This window comes from Aquarana catesbeiana, linkage group LG06 (assembly GCF_042186555.1).
Source record: "Aquarana catesbeiana isolate 2022-GZ linkage group LG06, ASM4218655v1, whole genome shotgun sequence".
Classification (NCBI taxonomy): Eukaryota; Metazoa; Chordata; class Amphibia; order Anura; family Ranidae; genus Aquarana; species Aquarana catesbeiana.
In genome coordinates, this window is record NC_133329.1 from 414,284,923 (window position 1) to 414,305,265 (window position 20,343).

General features: G+C 46.6%; 1 protein-coding gene across 1 annotated transcript in view; it reads right to left on the reverse strand.

Moving 5' to 3' along the window:
• LOC141147314 (protein mono-ADP-ribosyltransferase PARP14-like) overlaps positions 1-19,827 on the reverse strand; it is a 54,200-nt gene extending 34,373 nt beyond the window's left edge. Inside the window, exons 1-6 of the mRNA XM_073634530.1 lie at positions 19,523-19,827; positions 14,564-14,694; positions 8,524-8,554; positions 6,770-6,964; positions 4,921-5,157; positions 1,059-3,328 (exon numbers count right to left, since the gene is read on the reverse strand). Of these exons, the coding sequence (XP_073490631.1) occupies positions 1,059-3,328; positions 4,921-5,157; positions 6,770-6,964; positions 8,524-8,554; positions 14,564-14,694; positions 19,523-19,712 (3,054 nt within the window). The 5' untranslated portion in view covers positions 19,713-19,827. The remainder of the gene's footprint in view (positions 1-1,058; positions 3,329-4,920; positions 5,158-6,769; positions 6,965-8,523; positions 8,555-14,563; positions 14,695-19,522) is intronic.
• Between the last annotated feature and the right edge of the window lie 516 nt (positions 19,828-20,343).

The following is a 20,343-nucleotide window of genomic DNA, read 5'->3' on the forward strand; positions in this document are numbered from 1 at the left end:
GGCTCAGCAACGGCATGCAATGCTAAGCTGCTGCTAACAAAGCAAACAGAATATTGGCATTAAAAGGGGATCAACTCCAGAGATAAAACGATAATTCTCCCGCTCTACAAGAGTCTGGTCCGGCCGCACCTGGAGTATGCTGTCCAGTTCTGGGCACCAGTCCTCAGGAGGGATGTACTGGAAATGGAGCGAGTACAAAGAAGGGCAACAAAGCTAATAAAGGGTCTGGAGGATCTTAGTTATGAGGAAAGGTTGCGAGCACTGAACTTATTCTCTCTGGAGAAGAGACGCTTGAGAGGGGATATGATTTCAATTTACAAATACTGTACTGGTGACCCCACAATAGGGATAAAACTTTTTCGCAGAAGAGAGTTTAATAAGACTCGTGGCCACTCAATACAATTAGAAGAAAAGAGGTTTAACCTTAAACTACGTAGAGGGTTCTTTACTGTAAGAGCGGTAAGGATGTGGAATTCCCTTCCACAGGCGGTGGTCTCAGCGGGGAGCATTGATAGCTTCAAGAAACTATTAGATAATCACCTGAATGACCGCAACATACAGGGATATGTAATGTAATACTGACACATAATCACACACATAGGTTGGACTTGATGGACTTGTGTCTTTTTTCAACCTCACCTACTATGTAACTATGTAACTAGGTTTCCTTTGCTGTCTGGGTCCAGCTATGGAAATCCCCTTGACATCCATGATGGTCACCATAATCAGAATGGGGTGGGAATAATTGTATGGTCAGGCTCAGCAACTGCCCAACTTCCCCACCCTCCCCCTTTTCTCATAATCAGAAAGAATCTCCAAAAGAAGACAAATACAGCAACAGCATGCAAAACAGATTTGGAAAGTGTTAGAACCCCTCATGTTTTATTGCTTTCTGTGTCCCATCAAACTTGGACAGGAAGAAAGGCAAAATTTCCAAACAGGGATGCGCACAACAAAAAAAACACTCAGCGGTTCTAACCCTTCCTATCTCTATTCGAATCATAAAAGTCTTTGGTAAAGTCCCACTTTAGCAGGAAAATGCTGGAGAATATACATACCGAACAGTCCTCAATGTTCTTCTGAAGCAGCTTGATCTTCAGTCCTTCCTTGGTCATCACGGTGTTGTCATTACCTCTATTCACTGGTGTTGGTGCTGGTGGGTTCTGTGCAGCTTTTGTGACTGGCTGGGGTGCCCTTGTTGTAGATGGCACAGCACTCGTTTTGTTACCAAATTTGGCCTTTGTAAGCTCTGAGAAAAGTTTAACAGTTTCATCCTTTGTGTCTACGAGATGGATTCTCTGTAAAGTGCTCTGTTGTCCCGGCGTCTCTACATAGTCTCGTATGGCTTCTACTATGTTTTCAACACATAATTTTATGGGAAAACCAAAAACTCCAGAACTGACAGCTGGTATTGCTATTGAACTGTGACTCTTCTCAGAGGCCAGCTGTAAACTGGTGGTAATCGCTTTCCGTAGAAGCCGTTCACATCTAGAGCGTGAATTTGAGTCCCATCGGGGACCCACTGTATGTATGATTTGTTTGCATGGCAATTTCCCTGCATCAGTAATGACTGAATCTCCAGTGGACAATTTACCATCTTTCCTGATAATCTGATCGGAGTCATCCTGGACTTCATGTCCTGCTGCATCCAGAATAGCTTTTGCCAAACCCCCAATATGTTTCAGATCTTCATTGGCTGCATTAACAATGACATCTACATTGTGACGGCACAGGTCATCTTTATATACAGAGAGGGTCATTCCATTTGGAAGAGTTATCTGGAATTGGGATTTTTTAAATAGATCGTCTTCTACACCAGCCTCCTCTAAGCGTATCACACAATGGTAATTTGTCCTTGCGGTTGTAGCATGAACTTCTTCATTGTTCTTACAAAACTTTTTGGCTCCCGGTTTCTCAATACGCAGAGTATCACTGTGAAGTGAGTGCAGAATGTCTCTAATGACATTTGCTGCCTCTTGAACCTTCACCCGGGGTCCTGACAGGCAGATGCTTTTCTGATTCTTTGTTACATTTACATTTTTCTTTATCTCCTTCAAAGTTTCCTTCCTTTCCTCCCAGATGAACGTCATCTTTGCTGAAGGTTGAACTGGAATTTCGGTCTCTATAGTAGTGTTTTTCTCCAGAAAGTCGCTGACTTGTTCATAACACGTTATAACATTTGAAGTCAGGCCCGCAATGACCACGCTGTCCTTTGTCCCTGAAGAAGATTCCTCTAACAGGACTGTGATTTTCTCTGCATTAAATAACTGAAGTAGATTTGACTGGAGACTTTTCCACTCAGGAGATTTCAGAAGACTTTTGTCTTCAACTAAAAGTTGTCTGTGGAGCAGTTTTTCCTTAATTTTCTTTTCTGCTTCTATCAAGTCTTCCATTGGATGAGCCATCAGTTTAACAACGCCGTCATCAATTTCCAGCATTGCGTTAATGTTGTGACGTACAAAGAGCTGAGAGGACATCTCCTCATTATCAGTGGATATCAGGAACTTGATGAGGTGTGGATTCATCTGGACGTGTTTGCTTTTCATTTGTTGTGTGATGTTGAGTATCTCACATTTGGCGGTGAGCACTTCTTCTTTCAGTCCTGATAGACGGGCTTCCTTTGTTGGCACATCATAGTCAAACCTCAGTTCTGGAACTTGGTCTAGGATCTTCTTCTTCAGGCCGCTGTTACACATAATCTGATAGAGAGCTGGAGACATGGGTAAGGTCTCAGTCTTGGTTTGTTTCTTTCTTTCCACCTGTTTGGTGGTTTCCTCTACCAGTTGTCTGAATGTCGGGTCAATCTTTGTAACATCCTTGGACAATCCAGCCAAGAAAAGTTTCTCTAAACCAAATTCAGGTTTGATGAGTACTCCATCATAGGTGGAGCTGCTGACATGTTCTCTAATAGCTTCCCAGACCGACTCATCCATTTTATACTCTATTACTCTGAACTTTGATATGAGAAGTGAGAATTCATTATAAACCTCTTCCTTCCATCTCGGTACAATCTTTGTCACAGACCTGAGATTGGTGGACAATGTGGGAGGGAAGATGAGTTGAAGGACAGGATCCTGGCAGTCTTGATCTGGCCATTTGATCTCACAGTGTTTATTCTTCATCTTCACATCTATGTTGTTCTTTAGTCCTTCATTATTATAGATATGTTGCAATATGTATGGACTGATATTAAACTCTATAGGCTTTGGTATTTCTATACAAGGTCCGTCCTTCCCAAACAGTGCTATACCCAACAATGGGTAGTAAGGGTATACGGATATCTTTTTCTTGGAAAACACATGATCCTTCTTCAAAACTCGTTTGACATCTGGAAGAGAAGGAAACAAAACAGAAGGTTGACAGTGATGATTCACTTAAAACATTAAGTTCTTTCAAAGTGGTTCACCAAAATGGTTTTTAGGATTTAGAACAACTGGTGACACAACAGGACAATTTGATGGCTTAAAGACTACAATAAAGGCTTTGGAGTGGTAAGGTGAGGGGGTCATTGTCCCCTGAGCTTGGACTTGGATTTCATAACCCAATTCAAAAACATTTTAGTTCAAGTTACTAACTGACCTATGTACTCCGTGTTGAATATATTCAGCAATGAAGACATTTCAGCAGTAGTGAGTTTCTGAAGTGAACAAAACAGAAATGTTTTGTAATATGTTGGCCAACAATAAATATATTGTATGGTAGATAATGTCACTGATACAAAGTAGGTATTGCCATCAAATGAATGCTGCTCATAACCCATTCCATGGCCCGATCTGCTCATGCTCAAACTGGAGAACTGTTTGCATGGATTAGGCTCAGTATGAAGACTCTGATGTTGGCCACAAACAGTTCTATCCCCCCTCAATGTGCCACTTACCATATCATATGTAGCAGAATCTCTAACCTCTTCCAGTCTACTGAGAACCTTTGAGGCCACAGACCGCTGATATCCTTCAATATGTGGTGGGTTGTGAGGCATAGTGGGTGCAAAGATGGTGAAAGTCATTGGGCGCCAGACACTTCTCAGATGCAAAAGAGGTTTTATTTCAACAGTCCTTTTTATATTTTGCAAGGGCAAGAGGGTTAGGGCCAAGACACCCTTAAAGCGGTTGTATACCCGCACATCTAAAAAAAAAACCCCCCCAAAAAACCCCTGCAAGGCAAAAGGCATAATGAGCTAGTATGCACCGCATACTAGCTCATTATGAAATACTTAGCTTAGATCGAAGCCACCGTATTGCAGCCCGGTCCATGCCGAGTGAGCTGACATCTTGCCCTCGGCGTCTCTGGCACTGTGAGTGGCCGGAGTCGCGATGGTGTCACTCCCGCGCATGCACGTGGGAGGCTTCTTCCCCGCAAGGTCCGGCAGCGCCTGCCGGACCTTCAGCCGGGCATTCAGATTGTATGCGACGCTGATAGCAGCAGCTGCATGCAAAAGGAAATATCTCCTAAACCGTGCAGGTTTAGGAGATAATAATTTTGCCTACAGGTAAGCCTTATTATAGGCTTTATTATAGGCTTACCTGTAGGTAAAAATGGCAAATTAGGGTGTACAACCACTTTAAGTGGTTGCAATTTCAATAGGCAGACTCCGGGAAAGGCCCCAGCAAGGTGCCACTTCTGCACATGCAGGTTTGCTGTCTCCTATGGCAGCAGTATTTAACAGTTCCCATATCCCCATAACTTGACCTTGAAATGTCCTTCTCACAGCTAATGCCACTGAGTGCCACCTAGTGGCAGAAGAGAAAAGTTAAACAAGGCCAAACTTAGGGAGAAATCAATGGATCTCTAACATCTATAGTAGCTACTCTTGACAAGGAATTTGGTGAGGAGCTCCCTGACCAAACCCCAGGGCACTACACATACAATTTAGAGGGGTCCCCAACTAAGGTGTGAAGGTTCAGTCTGCTTTGTTCTCACCTGCTGTGTCATGAAACGTGATCAGTGCGGCTCTTTCCTCAGGTAACATCACAACCTCTTCTACTCTTCCTCCTCCCTGTTTTGGGTTCTCAAAGAAAGCTGCCAAATGCATGTCAGATGTGTTCTCCGGTATATTCTCCACCCTGACACTTTGGAATTCTTCCAGAGGCCTCGCTGTTAGCTTTTGGTGAATCGCTCTGAGGCTACTGGAGAACGTTCTGATGAATCTTAGAATATCTGGAGAAAAAACACAACAAGAATTTTTTTTCTAATATATATGGCATAAGTACAACTGTGCAAAACCTGTTAAGGAACATGAAGCCTACCTGCTGCGGGGCTTACGTTTTCATCCTAGCATTTACCCTGTACAGCTGGCTGCCCCACTAGATAAACACCTGTGGTTGCTGAGATCTGTGTCTGATCAGTGGGCTCAGTGTGTTCCCCAATTCCAGCTCTCGCTGTTGAGGCCCCTCTGCAAACACTGGAGCATTAAAGGAAGGTTGTACAGCAAATGGTCTTGGGGCAAGAAGTTGGGAAGAGAATGATGGACCCTCACAGTTTTCACATTTTATAAAACTCATATTGATATATATTTGGTAGATTTTTGCACTTTAAGGCCTTGTTTGCACTTGCTTCAAAATGTGGCATTGGACACGTTTTTTTAAAGCACTCTGTAATGCCAATCAAAGCTTCTGTCACCAAATAATATGGTTACCTTACAGTCCTGTTCACACATTGCATCCGCTTTGCTTCAAAAATGATCCCCCATGTCGCTTTCTTGGTGCTTCAAAGCCCCTCCAAAGCCTCCATAGAAGTCTATGAAAACGGATGCAAGCAGCACCTGCAGCTTTTGAGAGGCTTTATATTCACTATGTTTTGGAGGTAATGCAGGTATGAGATATCCCAGGATGCACTGGGAAACAAGCGAACCCGAAAAGACACTATCAGCAGTCACTTCTGGCTCATGCGTATATATTCTAGAAGTGTCTGGTGAAGACATCACATCTGGTGTGCAGCATGGAGCAGCAGGAAGGTAGAATGGGTCTGGATTGGAGTGGAACAACTAGCAGACGGCACACGTGGTGTGAAATATGGGAACGCTATAGCGGAAGGTGGAGGATCAGCAGACCTGGTAGACCGAAGCAGTAGAAATGAGCAATGTCACATGTGGTGCTCAGTGTGGAAGAAATATAGCGGGAGGGGAGCGGGAACCAGAGGAGAGGAGGATCAGCAGAGCTTGGGTTACTACTGAGTGGGGGGATCAGCAGAGCTGGGGGATTACTACCAAGTGGGGAATCAGCAAAGCTGAAGGTATTACTGAGAAGGATCTTCTGAACAAGGGTACTAATAAGCTGGGGATCTGCTGCACGAGGGTACAAATGCTGAACAGGGGTACTGATGAGCTGGGAATCTGAGGTACACCCCTAAAATCAACACACACACACAGGGAATTTGCTAAACTTCAAAAAAGCATGTTGAAGTGGAAGGTGCTTTATTGTGTTGAAGTCGAAGCAAATGTAAATGAGCCCCAATACAGTTACATTTTTCTTGAAGTGACTTTATTGTACAGTGAGCACATCTTTGGCATGTGAATCTATACATTGAAGCTTTTACCTCCATTTCTCTCCAGCCCTTAGTAAATAAATTATGTCAGTGATTCTGTAGAGTGCGGCCCTTATCGTAGTTCCATGTTTTTGGGGCATATGGCAAACAACATTCTCTTACAAGAGCCATTGGATGATAGTAGATGATGGAGCTTGTGGGCCCATACTAGAAGCTGTGAGACTCATTCCAGGCTTTGTATCTAAATCAAGGGAAAAAAAAAAAATAACAAAAAGATTGGACTCACCAATATCACATGTGAAGGTGACAACAGCAGACTGGATCTCCGGAATTATCTCCACATAGAAGTCCGTGTCCTCAACCTTCTCACTGGTATTCTCCACCAGGAGGTTTAACATCTCAGGAGTGTGGCTGTCCTGGACTTTCTCAATCAGAACCAGAGAGAACGGGGGGTCCAGAGTCACCTCATCGTCTGGTGTGGCTGTAACACAGCAAAATATATTCTCAGTGAAAGTTTTTTTAAACATTATGACATAAAGAACATTCTGAGAGCTATCGACAGAGATTGTTTCTTTATTGAGTTTCTGAGACAATTCACCAGGACAGGATGAGAGTTGGTGACCTCAAAGTAGAGCCAATGTTCCTTCTAATTGTGGAGGACCAGCTGAAAAGAAAAGCGGGTGTAGCACCCTCCTAGTATATGTGCTAGGTGTAAATAGTTAGATTAGTGTAGTTTGCCCCTCTGTCTAACCCGGTGGGGGTGGAGGGAAATCTACTTTCAGCAGGTCGGCTTAACAGAATGCTGCAATTCATTAGTTAGGACTTCTCCTGTGTTCTGTTGAGTTTCCCTTTGCTCCTCCCACCCTCTAGAAACTAATAGAGTTTTCTGGAACACGGGTGGGAGCTAGGCAAATAGGCATCATGAATGTACAGTATATGCAGTCTCGGCAAATTACAGGGGAGGAGCCCCTGAGCACGCCGGGATTGGCCTATATATTCAGGGAACATGTGAACTCTGGGTCCTTCCTAGATGATGGAGTGCACCAGCCAGTAGTGAGGCAGGCTTGCCTCCCCTGGCACCTGCTGCCATGCGGCCTCAGGTGGGCAACCTGAAGGCCAGAAGCTAAAGTGGAGTAGTGGCCGTAGTACTTCTAAAGAGCTGACTGAAGGGGAGCCATGCCTGAGAGGATCGGATTGCGACCAAAGATTTAGGGTCCTGGTTTTTTTTTGGCTATCCCTTTGTGCTAGTACATTCAGCCAAGGGTCCAACTGGCTAGTGATCAGAAGAGCTTTGTCTACCTGTCCTTCACTACTACTTTGCCCGTACTCTTTATTCCTACACTGCTATACAGGAGAAGTCTGCCATCGGCTCCCAGCAAAGGGACTTCACCTACTGCTCAATTCTAGATCAGCTAGAGTCCTCAAGTTGTTCATAGTTTTGTTCTGGAGTAGACTGGTCTTTGACGCCATCGAGCTAAAAGTGTGTGCACCTGGCTGCCAAATATACCTTGTGCCTGGCTGCCAGTGCAGAAGCTAGGACTATCTGGGTAAAACTTAAGCGGCTCGTACAGGGGTAGCGCTACATGGGATATATAGACATAGAGGTCTTCTGGGAGGATCCAGCTGGAGCTGCTCAATTACATCCAATTGTTGGGACAAGCTGAGATAGAAGTAGAACTCAGTGGATGGAAATTATCTCCATCCTGGGACTAAATTGGAACAGACGAGGACCAGAAATGACAGACAGGTGGAAAGAGGGGAAGTCTCTCTAATGGAGCCCCAAATGGCAGTTTAGATCAGTTCTAATCCTTCCCCACTTCAATTAAAATTAGAAAACAAGTTTCTGGCTTGACATTTTCAGCAATTTTGCCTCGCAGGTTCTCTCTATAACTCTATAACTGTGCGCCCCCCAATGGAGGCGCCTTGGCAGTCAATGGCAGACCAATCTCAAATACCTTATGCTCTCTCCCTTCCCCCGCTCCCACCATTGTGATCTATGGGACAAATATGACTCTGAACGTGCAATGAATGATTTCTTACCTTTCTCCTCGGCACGGCCGGACTGTGAGCCCTGAAAATAGAAGATAAACCGCTATGTCATTTCTGGAGATTCTGTTCATTATAACAATTCTTATTTCCACAACAACCGATATTTCCAGCAGAGACAACCAATGAGAGCTGAGAATAGAAAATGATTACTGCAAATAACACCCATTAAACAGGAACTGATGCTGGACAGCCGCACTCTTGAAAAATAGCCTTATTTATTGGGAAAATTCACATCAAAATCAAAGATGAAAATCACAGCAGACAAGAGCTGACGTTTCGCACTAACATTAGTGCTTATTCATAACACCCGTTATAGGTTAGTGAATTGAGTCTGTTATGTAAGAGGACCTCCCATGGAAAAAAAAAAAAAAATGGAAGGTTTTTGCCAGCCCCCTGCTCCACAACACAAATACCTTTAACGGAAGGTTTTCCCCCCTTCACAACCAGGTCATTTTTTGCTGTTCAGCACTGCGCTACTTTAACTGCCAATTGCGCGGTCATGCAGCATGGTACCCAAATGACATTTATATCTTTTCTTTCACACAAACAGATTTATTTTGGTGGTATTTGATCACCACTGTGTTTTTTATTTTTTGAGATAAAAAAAAAAAAATTTCTTTTTTTCATAATGTTTTATGCCAAAAATGTCTTCTGCTGCAAAAAAAAAAAAAAAAAAAAAAAAAATCTCAATAAGGATATATTGATTGGTTTGTGTGAAAGTTATAGTGTTTACAGACTATGAGATTTTATACTGGGATTTTATGTATTTATTTTATTACTAGTAATAGTTGTGATCAGTCACTTATATTGGGACTGCAGTGGGTTAGAGTTAGGATTAGGGTTTCCCCTGGAAGAACAAGGTTAGGACTCAGGGATTGGAATAGGGACCACCCCCAAAGGTCAAAGGTCAGCAGGCGTGTCCACCAGAGGTCAAAGGTCAAGAGGTGTGGCTGACCCACCCCCACCAAAGTGTTACGCCTACCCCAACTAAGTCGGGGCATCAGCAAGTTGGGGTATCAGCAAGTCGGGGAAAGCTTTGCAAGTGCGGTGGATAATCTGACACTAACTGATGCTGGGGGGGAACTGACTAACTGCCACAAACATTGATACAATGATCAGTGATAATACTATACACTGTCACTGTACTAATGACACTGGCTGGGAAGAGGTTAAAATCTAGGGGCGATCAAAAGGTATAAATGTGTGCCTAACAAGTGCGTACAGCGTGCTGCTTTTCACTAAGAAGTCCATCGCACAAAAGTTCACGCATGCTCGGAATCAAGAAGATTGCTGGCTATTGAACTTCCTTTTTCTCGGCTCGTCCTACGTTTTGTACATCACCGCGTTCCCATGTTCGTCATTGTTGGCCAACATTTGTGTGACCATGTGTATGCAAGACAAGTTTGAGCCAACATCCTTCCAACAAAAATCCACGGTTTTGTTGGCGGAAATTCTGACCGTGTGTACGCGGCATAAGAGTGCGGCTGTCAAATGCAGCTAAGCGCTCATTCGCAAACGAGTGCTTCTGCTCCTCTAAAAAGCGATCTGAGTGTGTGTTTGACAGGTGGCGAGGAGGTGATATGTTGCCTCCTCACCACTTGATTTAAACCCACGATTGCCATGCAATGCACGCCATTGCGACACGGTAGTACGGCAATTACAGATTTAAAACTGGTGTGAGGAGGCGATGGTGCACTCGGTGATCTTTGACTTCTCCCCATGTTGTTCAGGTAGATCTCCACCTCTTTAAGGTTGCCTACCTCTGGCATAGAGACACCACCAGTATATATCAGAGAATGGGACCAAGATGAGCAGTTTTTTGGTGGAAAAAAAGTTTACAAAAAGGTTTTTCAAATATTTTTGGAGTTGGTGGGCTGGAAAAAAAGAAACTCTTCATTTACTATGGATGGTCCACTTTACAACCCTGGTGCCCTACTTGTTGTGTGGCCCTTGGCAGTCTGTAGTGGGAGCATTAATCTGTTAGTGGACTGTAATCTCATTGATCTCTAGTGGTCCATTATGTGCCCCCATAGTGTCCTACAGCAGGTCTCCATACTCCAACCTCCCCTGTAGCATGTCCACAGGGTCTGACCAGGGGCGGACTGACAACTCATGGGCCCCCCGGGCAATAGGAGATTATGGGGCCCCCAGGCAATAGATTATGGGACCACACAGACACACAGTATACACACACAGAATACACATACACACACTGAAAAGGTACTGGAGAGGCGGGGCAGCTACAATCTTGGGATTTTTAAAAAAACACAGATATTTACATACTGTCCCTGGTTTTATTGAGGCTGGCAACCCTGATGGGGCCCCTTAGTGGCATGGGGCCCACGGGCAGTGCCCCAGTCCCCGAATGGTCAGTCCGCCCCTGTGCCTGACCTTATCCTGTAGTCCTCTGTAATATTAATATGTTTGGTGGCCCCTTGAAGATGTCAGAGGTCACAGATAAAGCCCCCTATTCCTCATTAGTTGACCACCACTGTGCAAACCCAACAATGATCTTCTCTGATTTCCTCCCTTCTGGTCTGTTAAATTTCCCATTGGAAGCATTTTGTTATATCTGTTCAATAAGTACAAAAAATCCCTGTTGATCCTGCCAGAAATCCTGTGAGCCAGAATCAGATATTTTGAGGATCTGCCTTCTTTCCCCCCCAAATTAAGCAGCAGAAGTGTGAAATATACATTGCATTACAACTGACTAATGTTCAGAGTTTAGTTTTCTCGGCCTTCCTCTTTAATGTAGAGGGGGAGGAGGCTTCAATTGCCTCTGATCACTGGGGATCAATACTGATTCAACATGTTTATCTATTTATCTATCTGATCAATCGCCCCCCCCCCCCCCCCCCCCAAAGAGCGGGCAGAGACAGTATCTGCAGACACACATGAGAATATAGGTAGAAGACGTTGGAATCGGGAGACTGTGGCCCCGTGTCTAGGGGCCCCTTCAGATAATTGCAGAGATTTCATGGAAAAAATGTGTTTTTAGTGATACTCCGGCACCCAATTATTATAACGATTATTATACAGGATTTTTATAGCGCCGACAGTTTGCGCAGCGCTTTACAATATAAAGGGGGACAATAAAATTACAACACTCTCTACATCGAGAGGAAAAGAGATGTCATCTCCAAATACGGAAAGGTTTCTTTACAGTAATGCCGTGTACACACGAGCCGACTTCTCGCCGGACTGAACTCAAGGACTTTGACGGAGTTCCCCCGAAACGGACTTGCCTACACACGATCCCACCAAAGTCCGATCGTTTCGAACGTGATGACATATGACCAGAAAAGGAAGTTCAATAGCCAGTAGCCAATAGCTGCCCTTGCGTCGTTTTCGGTCCGTCGGACTAGCATACAGACGAACGTTTTTTTCGATAGGAGTCGAGTCCGTCGGAAAGATTTGAAACATGTTCTATTTCTAAGGTCCGTCAGATTTTGAGACAGAAAAGGTCCGATGAAGCCCACACACGATCGGAATGTCTGACGGATTCGTTCCGTCTGACCTTTTCTGCCGGAAAGTCTGGTTGTGTGTGCGCGGCATAAGATCTGTGAAAATGTGGAATAGACTCCCTCCAGAGGTGGTTCTGGCTGGCTCAGTAGATTGCTATAAGAAAGGTCTGGATTCTTTCCTAAGTGCACATAATATAACTGGGTACTGACATTTATAGGTAAAGGTGATCCAGGGAAAATCCGATTTCCTCTCGGGGGGGATCAGGAAGGAATTTTTTTCCCCTGCTGGAGCAAATTGGAATTTGCTCTGCTGGGGTTTTTCACCTTCCTCTGGATCAACTGTGGGTGAAGGATTGTGTATATGGGATTGTATTTTTTTTTTGGTTGAACTAGATGGACTTGTGTCTTTTATTCAACCTAACTATGTAATACAGTTAAATACAGAAGGAATAAGAGGGCCCTGCTCATGGAGCTTACAATCTAAAGCAGTGGTTCTCAACCCTGTCCTCACGTACCCTCCACCCCTCTCTGCCAATCCCTCCACTGACCTCCATGTTTGCAGGTTTTCCTTGATCTTGCACAGGTGCTTTAAATCAGAGTCAATGGCTTGGTATTTTGGACAACTATTTTATATAAGAGAAATTCCAAAAACATGGCCTGTTGGGGGTAGTTGAGGACGGGGGTTGAGAACCACTGATCTAAAGGAAGGGGGAGGTGTGATAGGATGGAGGTGGCTGAAGTACAATTTTTAGGTGGGGGTGGGGTTGGCTCTCCCTCAGTCCACCTGTCCTTATTTATCCATCAGAATGCATGTGCCTCCGCTGTGGGGACACTTATACTTTAGTGTTAGGACCTCAGATATCAGGGTGACGTGACGTGGCTCTGTGGCTTACGCATGCGTTTGCAAATGCGTGTGGACTAAACCCCTGTTTTTAACGCAGACTGTTAGACAGGTATATTCGGTTGTCTGCGAGCTGGTTGGTAAGTAGGCTTGGGTTTTTTTCCTGGGCATTCCCCAGGCTTTGTTGTTCCATGAATAAATTAGTTTTCAAGGATTGCCTAAAACCAAACAGGGCAGGAGCTGACCAGACATTCCAGAGGGAGTTCCAGAGGATGGAAGAGGCTCTGGAGAAGTGCTGGAGGCGAGCGTGGGAGGTAACAAGGGGGCTAGAGCAGGAGGTCCTGGGAGGAACGAAGAGGACAATTTTGGCGATATCTGTAGGTCAGTGTTTTAGCTGGCGGCGATGGCTTTGTATGTTGTGGTTAGTATTTTAAATTGAATGCGTTGGGCTAGTGGAGGCCAGTGAAGAGATTGGCAGAGAGAGGTGGAGAACACTGAATGGAGACCAGTGGAAGGATTGGCAGAGAGGGGTGAAGGATACTAAATGGAGGCAAGTTGAGGAATTGGCAGAGAGGGGTGGAGGATACTAAATGGAGGCCAGTGGAGGGATTAGCAGAGAGGGGTGGAGAACACTGAATGGAGGCCAGTGGAAGGATTGGCAGAGAGGGGTGGAGGATACTAAATGGAGGCCAGTGAAGAGATTGGCAGAGAGGGGTGGAAAACACTGAATGGAGTCCAGGGGAGGGATTAGCAGAGAGGGGTGGAGGACACTGGATGGAGTCCAGGGGAGGGATTAGCAGAGATGGGTGGAGGACACTGAATGGAGGCCAGTGGAGGGATTGGCAGTGAGGGGTGGAGGACACTGAATGGAGGCCAGTGGAGGGATTGGCAGAGAGGGGTGGAGGACACTGAATGGAGGCCAGTGGAGGGATTGGCAGTGAGGGGTGGAGGACACTGAATGGAGGTCAGTGGAGGGATTGGCAGAGAGGGGTGGGGGACACTGAATGGAGGTCAGTGGAGGGATTGGCAGAGAGGGGTGGGGGACACTGAATGTAGGCCAGTGGAAGGATTGGCAGGGAGGGGTGGGGGACACTGAATGGAGGTCAGTGGAGGGATTGGCAGAGAGGGGTGGGGGACACTGAATGGAGGTCAGTGGAGGGATTGGCAGGGAGGGGTGGGGGACACTGAATGGAGGTCAGTGGAGAGATTGGCAGAGAGGGGTGGGGGACACTGAATGGAGGTCAGTGGAGGGATTGGCAGAGAAGGGTGGGGGACACTGAATGGAGGTCAGTGGAGGGATTGACAGGGAGGGGTGGAGGACACTGAATGGAGGTCAGTGGAGGGATTGGCAGAGAGGGGTGAAGGACACTAAATGGAGTTGAGGGATTGGCAGAGAGTCACATATTGGTTAGTAAGGTGTATAAGCCTGGCAGCAGCATTCATAATAGACTAAAGGGGGAATAGCCTGTGTAAAAGTCGGCCAATGAGGAGGGAGTTGCAGTAGTCAAGATGAGAGATAACCAAGCAGTGGATAAGTTATTTTGTGGTGTTGTTAGTCAGGAAGGGGTGAATTTAGCCAGTGATTGGCCCAAAGGAGAGGTCAGAATCTAGGATTACACCCAGCACCCTGGCATGATTGGAGAGACCAATGGTTGTGCCGTTGATCTCGATGGATACACAATTCTGAATCCCCAATATGGAGCTGGTCTCCAGCTAATTTACTTACAGTGGCTAATTCCGGTATATTCTCCGGAGTGTTCGGACTCTCAGTATTCGGCAGTGAGACATTCAGAGGTATTTCTTCCCCATTGGGCAGTTTCAGCAGATGGCTCCCTTTCTGGAGGACTCGATCCCGGGCTGGAAGACAAGGAGAACCATGATGAGGATTTTCTACAGGAATGTCACCAGTCACATGACCAAATATGTCCGAAGGGCTGTGCGTCAGGTGGGCCGCCCCCAAATTAGGATAACCGTGCCACCCCATAGGACCACACACCTCCTCATGGTGTCACAGCTCCACCCACATCATTAAATACCAGACCTTTACCTTTGATGAGGGCCCAGCATGCATGTCAAAGTGGACCCCGTGAAAAAAAAAAATGGCATGACCCCCTAAAATTCTATAACAGACCCTTGGGGTTAAGTATGACTTTTAAGCAATAACACAGGAATCTGGCATGCATGTCAAGGGGGACCCAAGGCAAAAAAAAAAAAAAGGGCGTTGCTTCACCTGCAAATTCCCACGTTGATGAGGACAAGGGCCTTATCCCCATAACCCTTGCCTGATGGGGTTGTGGGGGTCCCTGCCATTAAAATGTAAAGAAACGGGGTTCCCCCGAGTGAAGTCAATGACCAGAATATGGATATATTTAGTCAGTGATGTCACCTGGAAGACCCGCCCCCTGTGCTACATATTTGGTGGTGGGGAATAGAGCTGAAGTGGTGGGATCAGACGTTTCGGTGGTTGGAGGGTTTTTTCTTTTGGTGGGTTATCAGTCATCATGACGTGGATCTACATCACTGGATTGTCATTGGAAATACATCGCGGGATTTTTTTTTTGTGGGTCTTTTTATTGAAGGACTTTGTGTCTGTTAATTTAATGTTTACATTTTAATTGGGAATGATTAGGGGCACTTTGAGGGGGGGGGGGGGGTAGCTGGTATCTGAGGACCCTCTTACTATTAAAAGTTGGCTTCCAGATTCCAATAAGATCCCCACAACCAGAAGACCAGGGTTCTGGGAAAGAGGCCCTTGTCCTCATCAATATGTGGGCAGACTGCTTTGCGAGACCCCCCCCATCCTTAGGGCATGTGGCCTGGTATGGTTCAGGGGGGAAAGGGGCGCAACATGCATACCCCTTCTCTTTCATGGCCTGCAAGGTTGCTTTTATTAAGGGTCTGGTATGGATTTTTTGGGGGGACCCCATTCTTTTTATTCTTGTGTTATTGCTTGTGGTTCCCCCTTCAGATTTATACCAGACCCCCAAGGGTTAGGCATGGAATTTGGGGGCGACTCCATGCCATTTTCTTTTGCATGAAGTCCTTCTTGACATCCATGCTAGACCCTCATCAAGGATAAGGGTCTGGTATGTATTGTTTAGGGGGAAACCCACACCATTTTGTTTTTTTGTGTGGGGTTCCCTTATTAGCATCTACACCCACCAACCACTTTATTATGCCCCCCCTGCTAGTAGCGGGTTGGACCCCCTTTGGCCTTCATTCTTGGTGGCATAGATACAACAAGGTGTTGAAAACCTTCCTCAGAGATTTTCCTCCATAGTGACCGGATAACATCACACAGTTGCTGCAGATTTGTCGGCTGCACATCCAAGATACCAATCTCCCATTCCACCACATCCCAAAGGTGCTCTATTGTATGAGGTGTGGTGAGTGTGGAGGCCATTGGAGTACAATGACCTCATTGTCCAGTGGTGAGATGATCGGAGCTTTGTGACATGGTGCATTATCCTGCTGGAAGTAGCCATCAGAAGATGGGGACACTGTAGTCATAAAGGGATGGACATGGTCAGCAACAATACTCAGGTACCTCATCCCCCACACCATTACACCCCCACCACCAGCCTGAACCGGTGATACCCCATCCCCCACACCATTACACCCCCACCACCAGCCTGAACCGGTGATATCCCATCCCCCACACCATTACACCCCCACCACCAGCCTGAACCGGTGATATCCCATCCCCCACACCATTACACCCCCACCACCAACCTGAACTGGTGATATCCCATCCCCCACACCATTACACCCCCACCACCATCCTGAACCAGTGATCTCCCATCCCCCACACCATTACACCCCCACCACCAGCCTGAACCGGTGATATCCCATCCCCCACACCATTACACCCCCACCACCAGCCTGAACCGGTGATATCCCATCCCCCACACCATTACACCCCCACCACCATCCTGAACCAGTGATCTCCCATCCCCCACACCATTACACCCCCACCACCAGCCTGAACCGGTGATACCCCATCCCCCACACCATTACACTCCCACCACCAGCCTGAACTGGTGATATCCCAACCCCCACACCATTACTTCCCACCACCAGCCTGAACCGGTGATATCCCATCCCCCACACCATTACACCCCCACCACCAGCCTGAACCGGTGATATCCCATCCCCCACACCATTACACCCCCACCACCAGCCTGAACCGGTGATAAAAGGCAGGATGGATGCATGCGCCAAATTCTGACCCCACCAAGGCATTTTCCTCCACACAACTGCCGCTCACTGGATATTTTCTCTTTTTCCCACCATTCTCTGTAAGCCCAAGAGATGGATGTGTGTGAAAATCCCAGAAATACTCAGAGCAGCCCGTCTGCCACCAACAACCATGCCACGTTCAAAGTCACCGACATCCCCTTTCTTTCCCATTCTGATGCTCGGTTTGAACTTCAGCAAATCATCTTCACCACACCTAGATGCCTAAATGCATTGAGTTGCTACCATGTGATTGGCTGATTAGCAATTTGTGTTACCGAGCAACTGAACAGGTGTACCTAATAAAGTGTCCGGTGAGTGGATATCAGCCCCTCATCTGGGATCTCCAGCCACTTGGTGTAGAAACAGAATGAAGCGGCGGGGAAGTGTCCTTCACCAGCCATGTATACACCTTCCAATGTCAGTGTTGTTGGAGGAGGAGGTTGTGTACATCAGAGGAGCCCCTTCAGAGGCCGAGTCACCCCCTCCCCCAGACTTGTTATTGATTGGAGTTTTGCATTTTTAACGTTTCACTATAAGAAATACTAAAATCTCTGCTCAACACCAAAGGAGTTATTTAGAAATGTCCCCCAGGGCAGTGCCCAGCCCCCCATGCCATTTGTTTGACAATCTCTATTTATCTAGAAAATGGCAGAACTGATTTATTGGCTCCCATTGACTTTAATGATTTTGGATTTGGCACCTGAACTTTAGTTGTGTTCTGTGAACCCGACCCAACCGAACCAACCCAACCCAACCCAATCCAATCCAACCGATCCAACCGATCCAACCAAAGTGTGTTCACTAAGGATGAGCTCCGGCGTGTTCGCATGCTGCACGTGCCGATCCCGCCAGGAAGTCGGCACGGCGCAGCGCTAATCACAGGCAGTGAGACATTTCCCGAGCTCTGCAGCCACACATCGGGAAATGTCTCACTGCCTGTGATTAGCGCTGCGCCGTGCCGACTTCCTGGCGGGATCGGCACGTGCAGCATGCGAACACGCCGGAGCTCATCCTTAGTGTTCACCCTATCCCTGCCAGGCAATTCCCTGAGGGAGCTCAGCAATGGACTCTTCACATTCCTCTCCTCTAAATATCAACCCGGAATTTCCCGAAACAAATATCTTGTATGAGTCACAGAAGGTGAAACTAAGACTTTCCATTCTATCCGGAGGAGACAACAAGTGACACCCACATCATCACCTGACACCTCCGATACAACAACCACCGTCACCTGTACAGGGATAGGCAACACACATACCAGAAATGTCAGATACTACTTACCTCCCTCCTCCTTGAAGTGTATGAGGATCCCCCTCCAGTCCTCAGTACTTACCTCCCTCCTCCTTGTAGTGTATGAGGATCCCCCTCCAGTCCTCAGTACTTACCTCCCTCCTCCTTGTAGTGTATGAGGATCCCCTCCAGTCCTCAGTACTTACCTCCCTCCTCCTTGTAGTGTATGAGGATCTCCCTCCAGTCCTCAGTACTTACCTCCCTCCTCCTTGTAGTGTATGAGGATCCCCTCCAGTCCTCAGTACTTACCTCCCTCCTCCTTGTAGTGTATGAGGATCTCCCTCCAGTCCTCAGTACTTACCTCCCTCCTCCTTGTAGTGTATGAGGATCTCCCTCCAGTCCTCAGTACTTACCTCCCTCCTCCTTGTAATGTATGAGGATCTCCTCCAGTCCTCAGTACTTACCTCCCTCCTCCTTGTAGTGTATGAGGATCCCCTCCAGTCCTCAGTACTTACCTCCCTCCTCCTTGTAGTGTATGAGGATCTCCCTCCAGTCCTCAGTACTTACCTCCCTCCTCCTTGTAGTGTATGAGGATCTCCCTCCAGTCCTCAGTACTTACCTCCCTCCTCCTTGTAATGTATGAGGATCTCCTCCAGTCCTCAGTACTTACCTCCCTCCTCCTTGTAGTGTATGAGGATCTCCTCCAGTCCTCAGTACTTACCTCCCTCCTCCTTGTAGTGTATGAGGATCTCCCTCCAGTCCTCAGTACTTACCTCCCTCCTCCTTGTAGTGTATGAGGATCTCCCTCCAGTCCTCAGTACTTACCTCCCTCCTCCTTGTAGTGTATGAGGATCCCCTCCAGTCCTCAGTACTTACCTCCCTCCTCCTTGTAGTGTATGAGAATCCCCTCCAGTCCTCAGTACTTACCTCCCTCCTCCTTGTAGTGTATGAGGATCTCCTCCAGTCCTCAGTACTTACCTCCCTCCTCCTTGTAGTGTATGAGGATCCCCTCCAGTCCTCAGTACTTACCACCCTCCTCCTTGTAGTGTATGAGGATCCCCTCCAGTCCTCAGTACTTATCTGCCTCCTCTTGCTAAAGTATAATGACCCCCAGTACCTACCTTCCTCCTATTTAACGTGTATGAGGATCCCTCCCAATCCTCTTACTTATACTATATATACACACAAGACCCTTTTATTGCTCCCCAGTACCTACCTTCCTCCTCCTTGAAGTGTATGAGGATGTATCCCCGGGTGCAGTCGGTGTCTCGGATCTCACATTCTCCTCCATTAGATTCGTTCCTCTTCTGGAAATACAGCAGAAGTTTATTTTTTAGTTTCTTCAGCCTCTGGGGGTCGTCACCCCACTGGAGGGAGACGGGGTACAGGTACTGGGGGTCACCCATTGCTCTGGCAGTGACAGCTCCTTCTTCCGGGGGGAAGGTATATATATTGAGACGTATGTTGTGTCCTCTGGGTGTGGGGAGGGAATGGCTCCGAGCTCTTTACTTTCTGTTTCATTTCTCCCTCTCACTTCTATGTCTCCTCCTATTCAGGGAAAGTCCCTCCACATACTCAGCACTTTATATACACAATACTCAGCACTACATACAATACTCAGCTCTGTACACTGAATACTCGGCTCTTTACATACAATACTCAGCTCTGTACATACAATACTCGGCTCTGTACACTGAATACTCAGCTCTGTACACAGCACTATACATAGAATACTCAGCTCTGTACACAGGCTGGACACCGAATACTCAGCCCTGTACACAGGCTGTACACTGAATACTCAGCACTATACATAGAATACTCAGCACTACATACAATACTCAGCACTGCACATAGAATACTCAGCACTACATACAATACTCAGCTCTGTACACAGGCTGTACACTGAATACTCAGCTCTGTACATAGAATACTCAGCTCTGTACACAGGCTGTACACTGAATACTCAGCTCTGTACATAGAATACTCAGCTCTGTACACAGGCTGTACACTGAATACTCAGCTCTGTACACAGGCTGT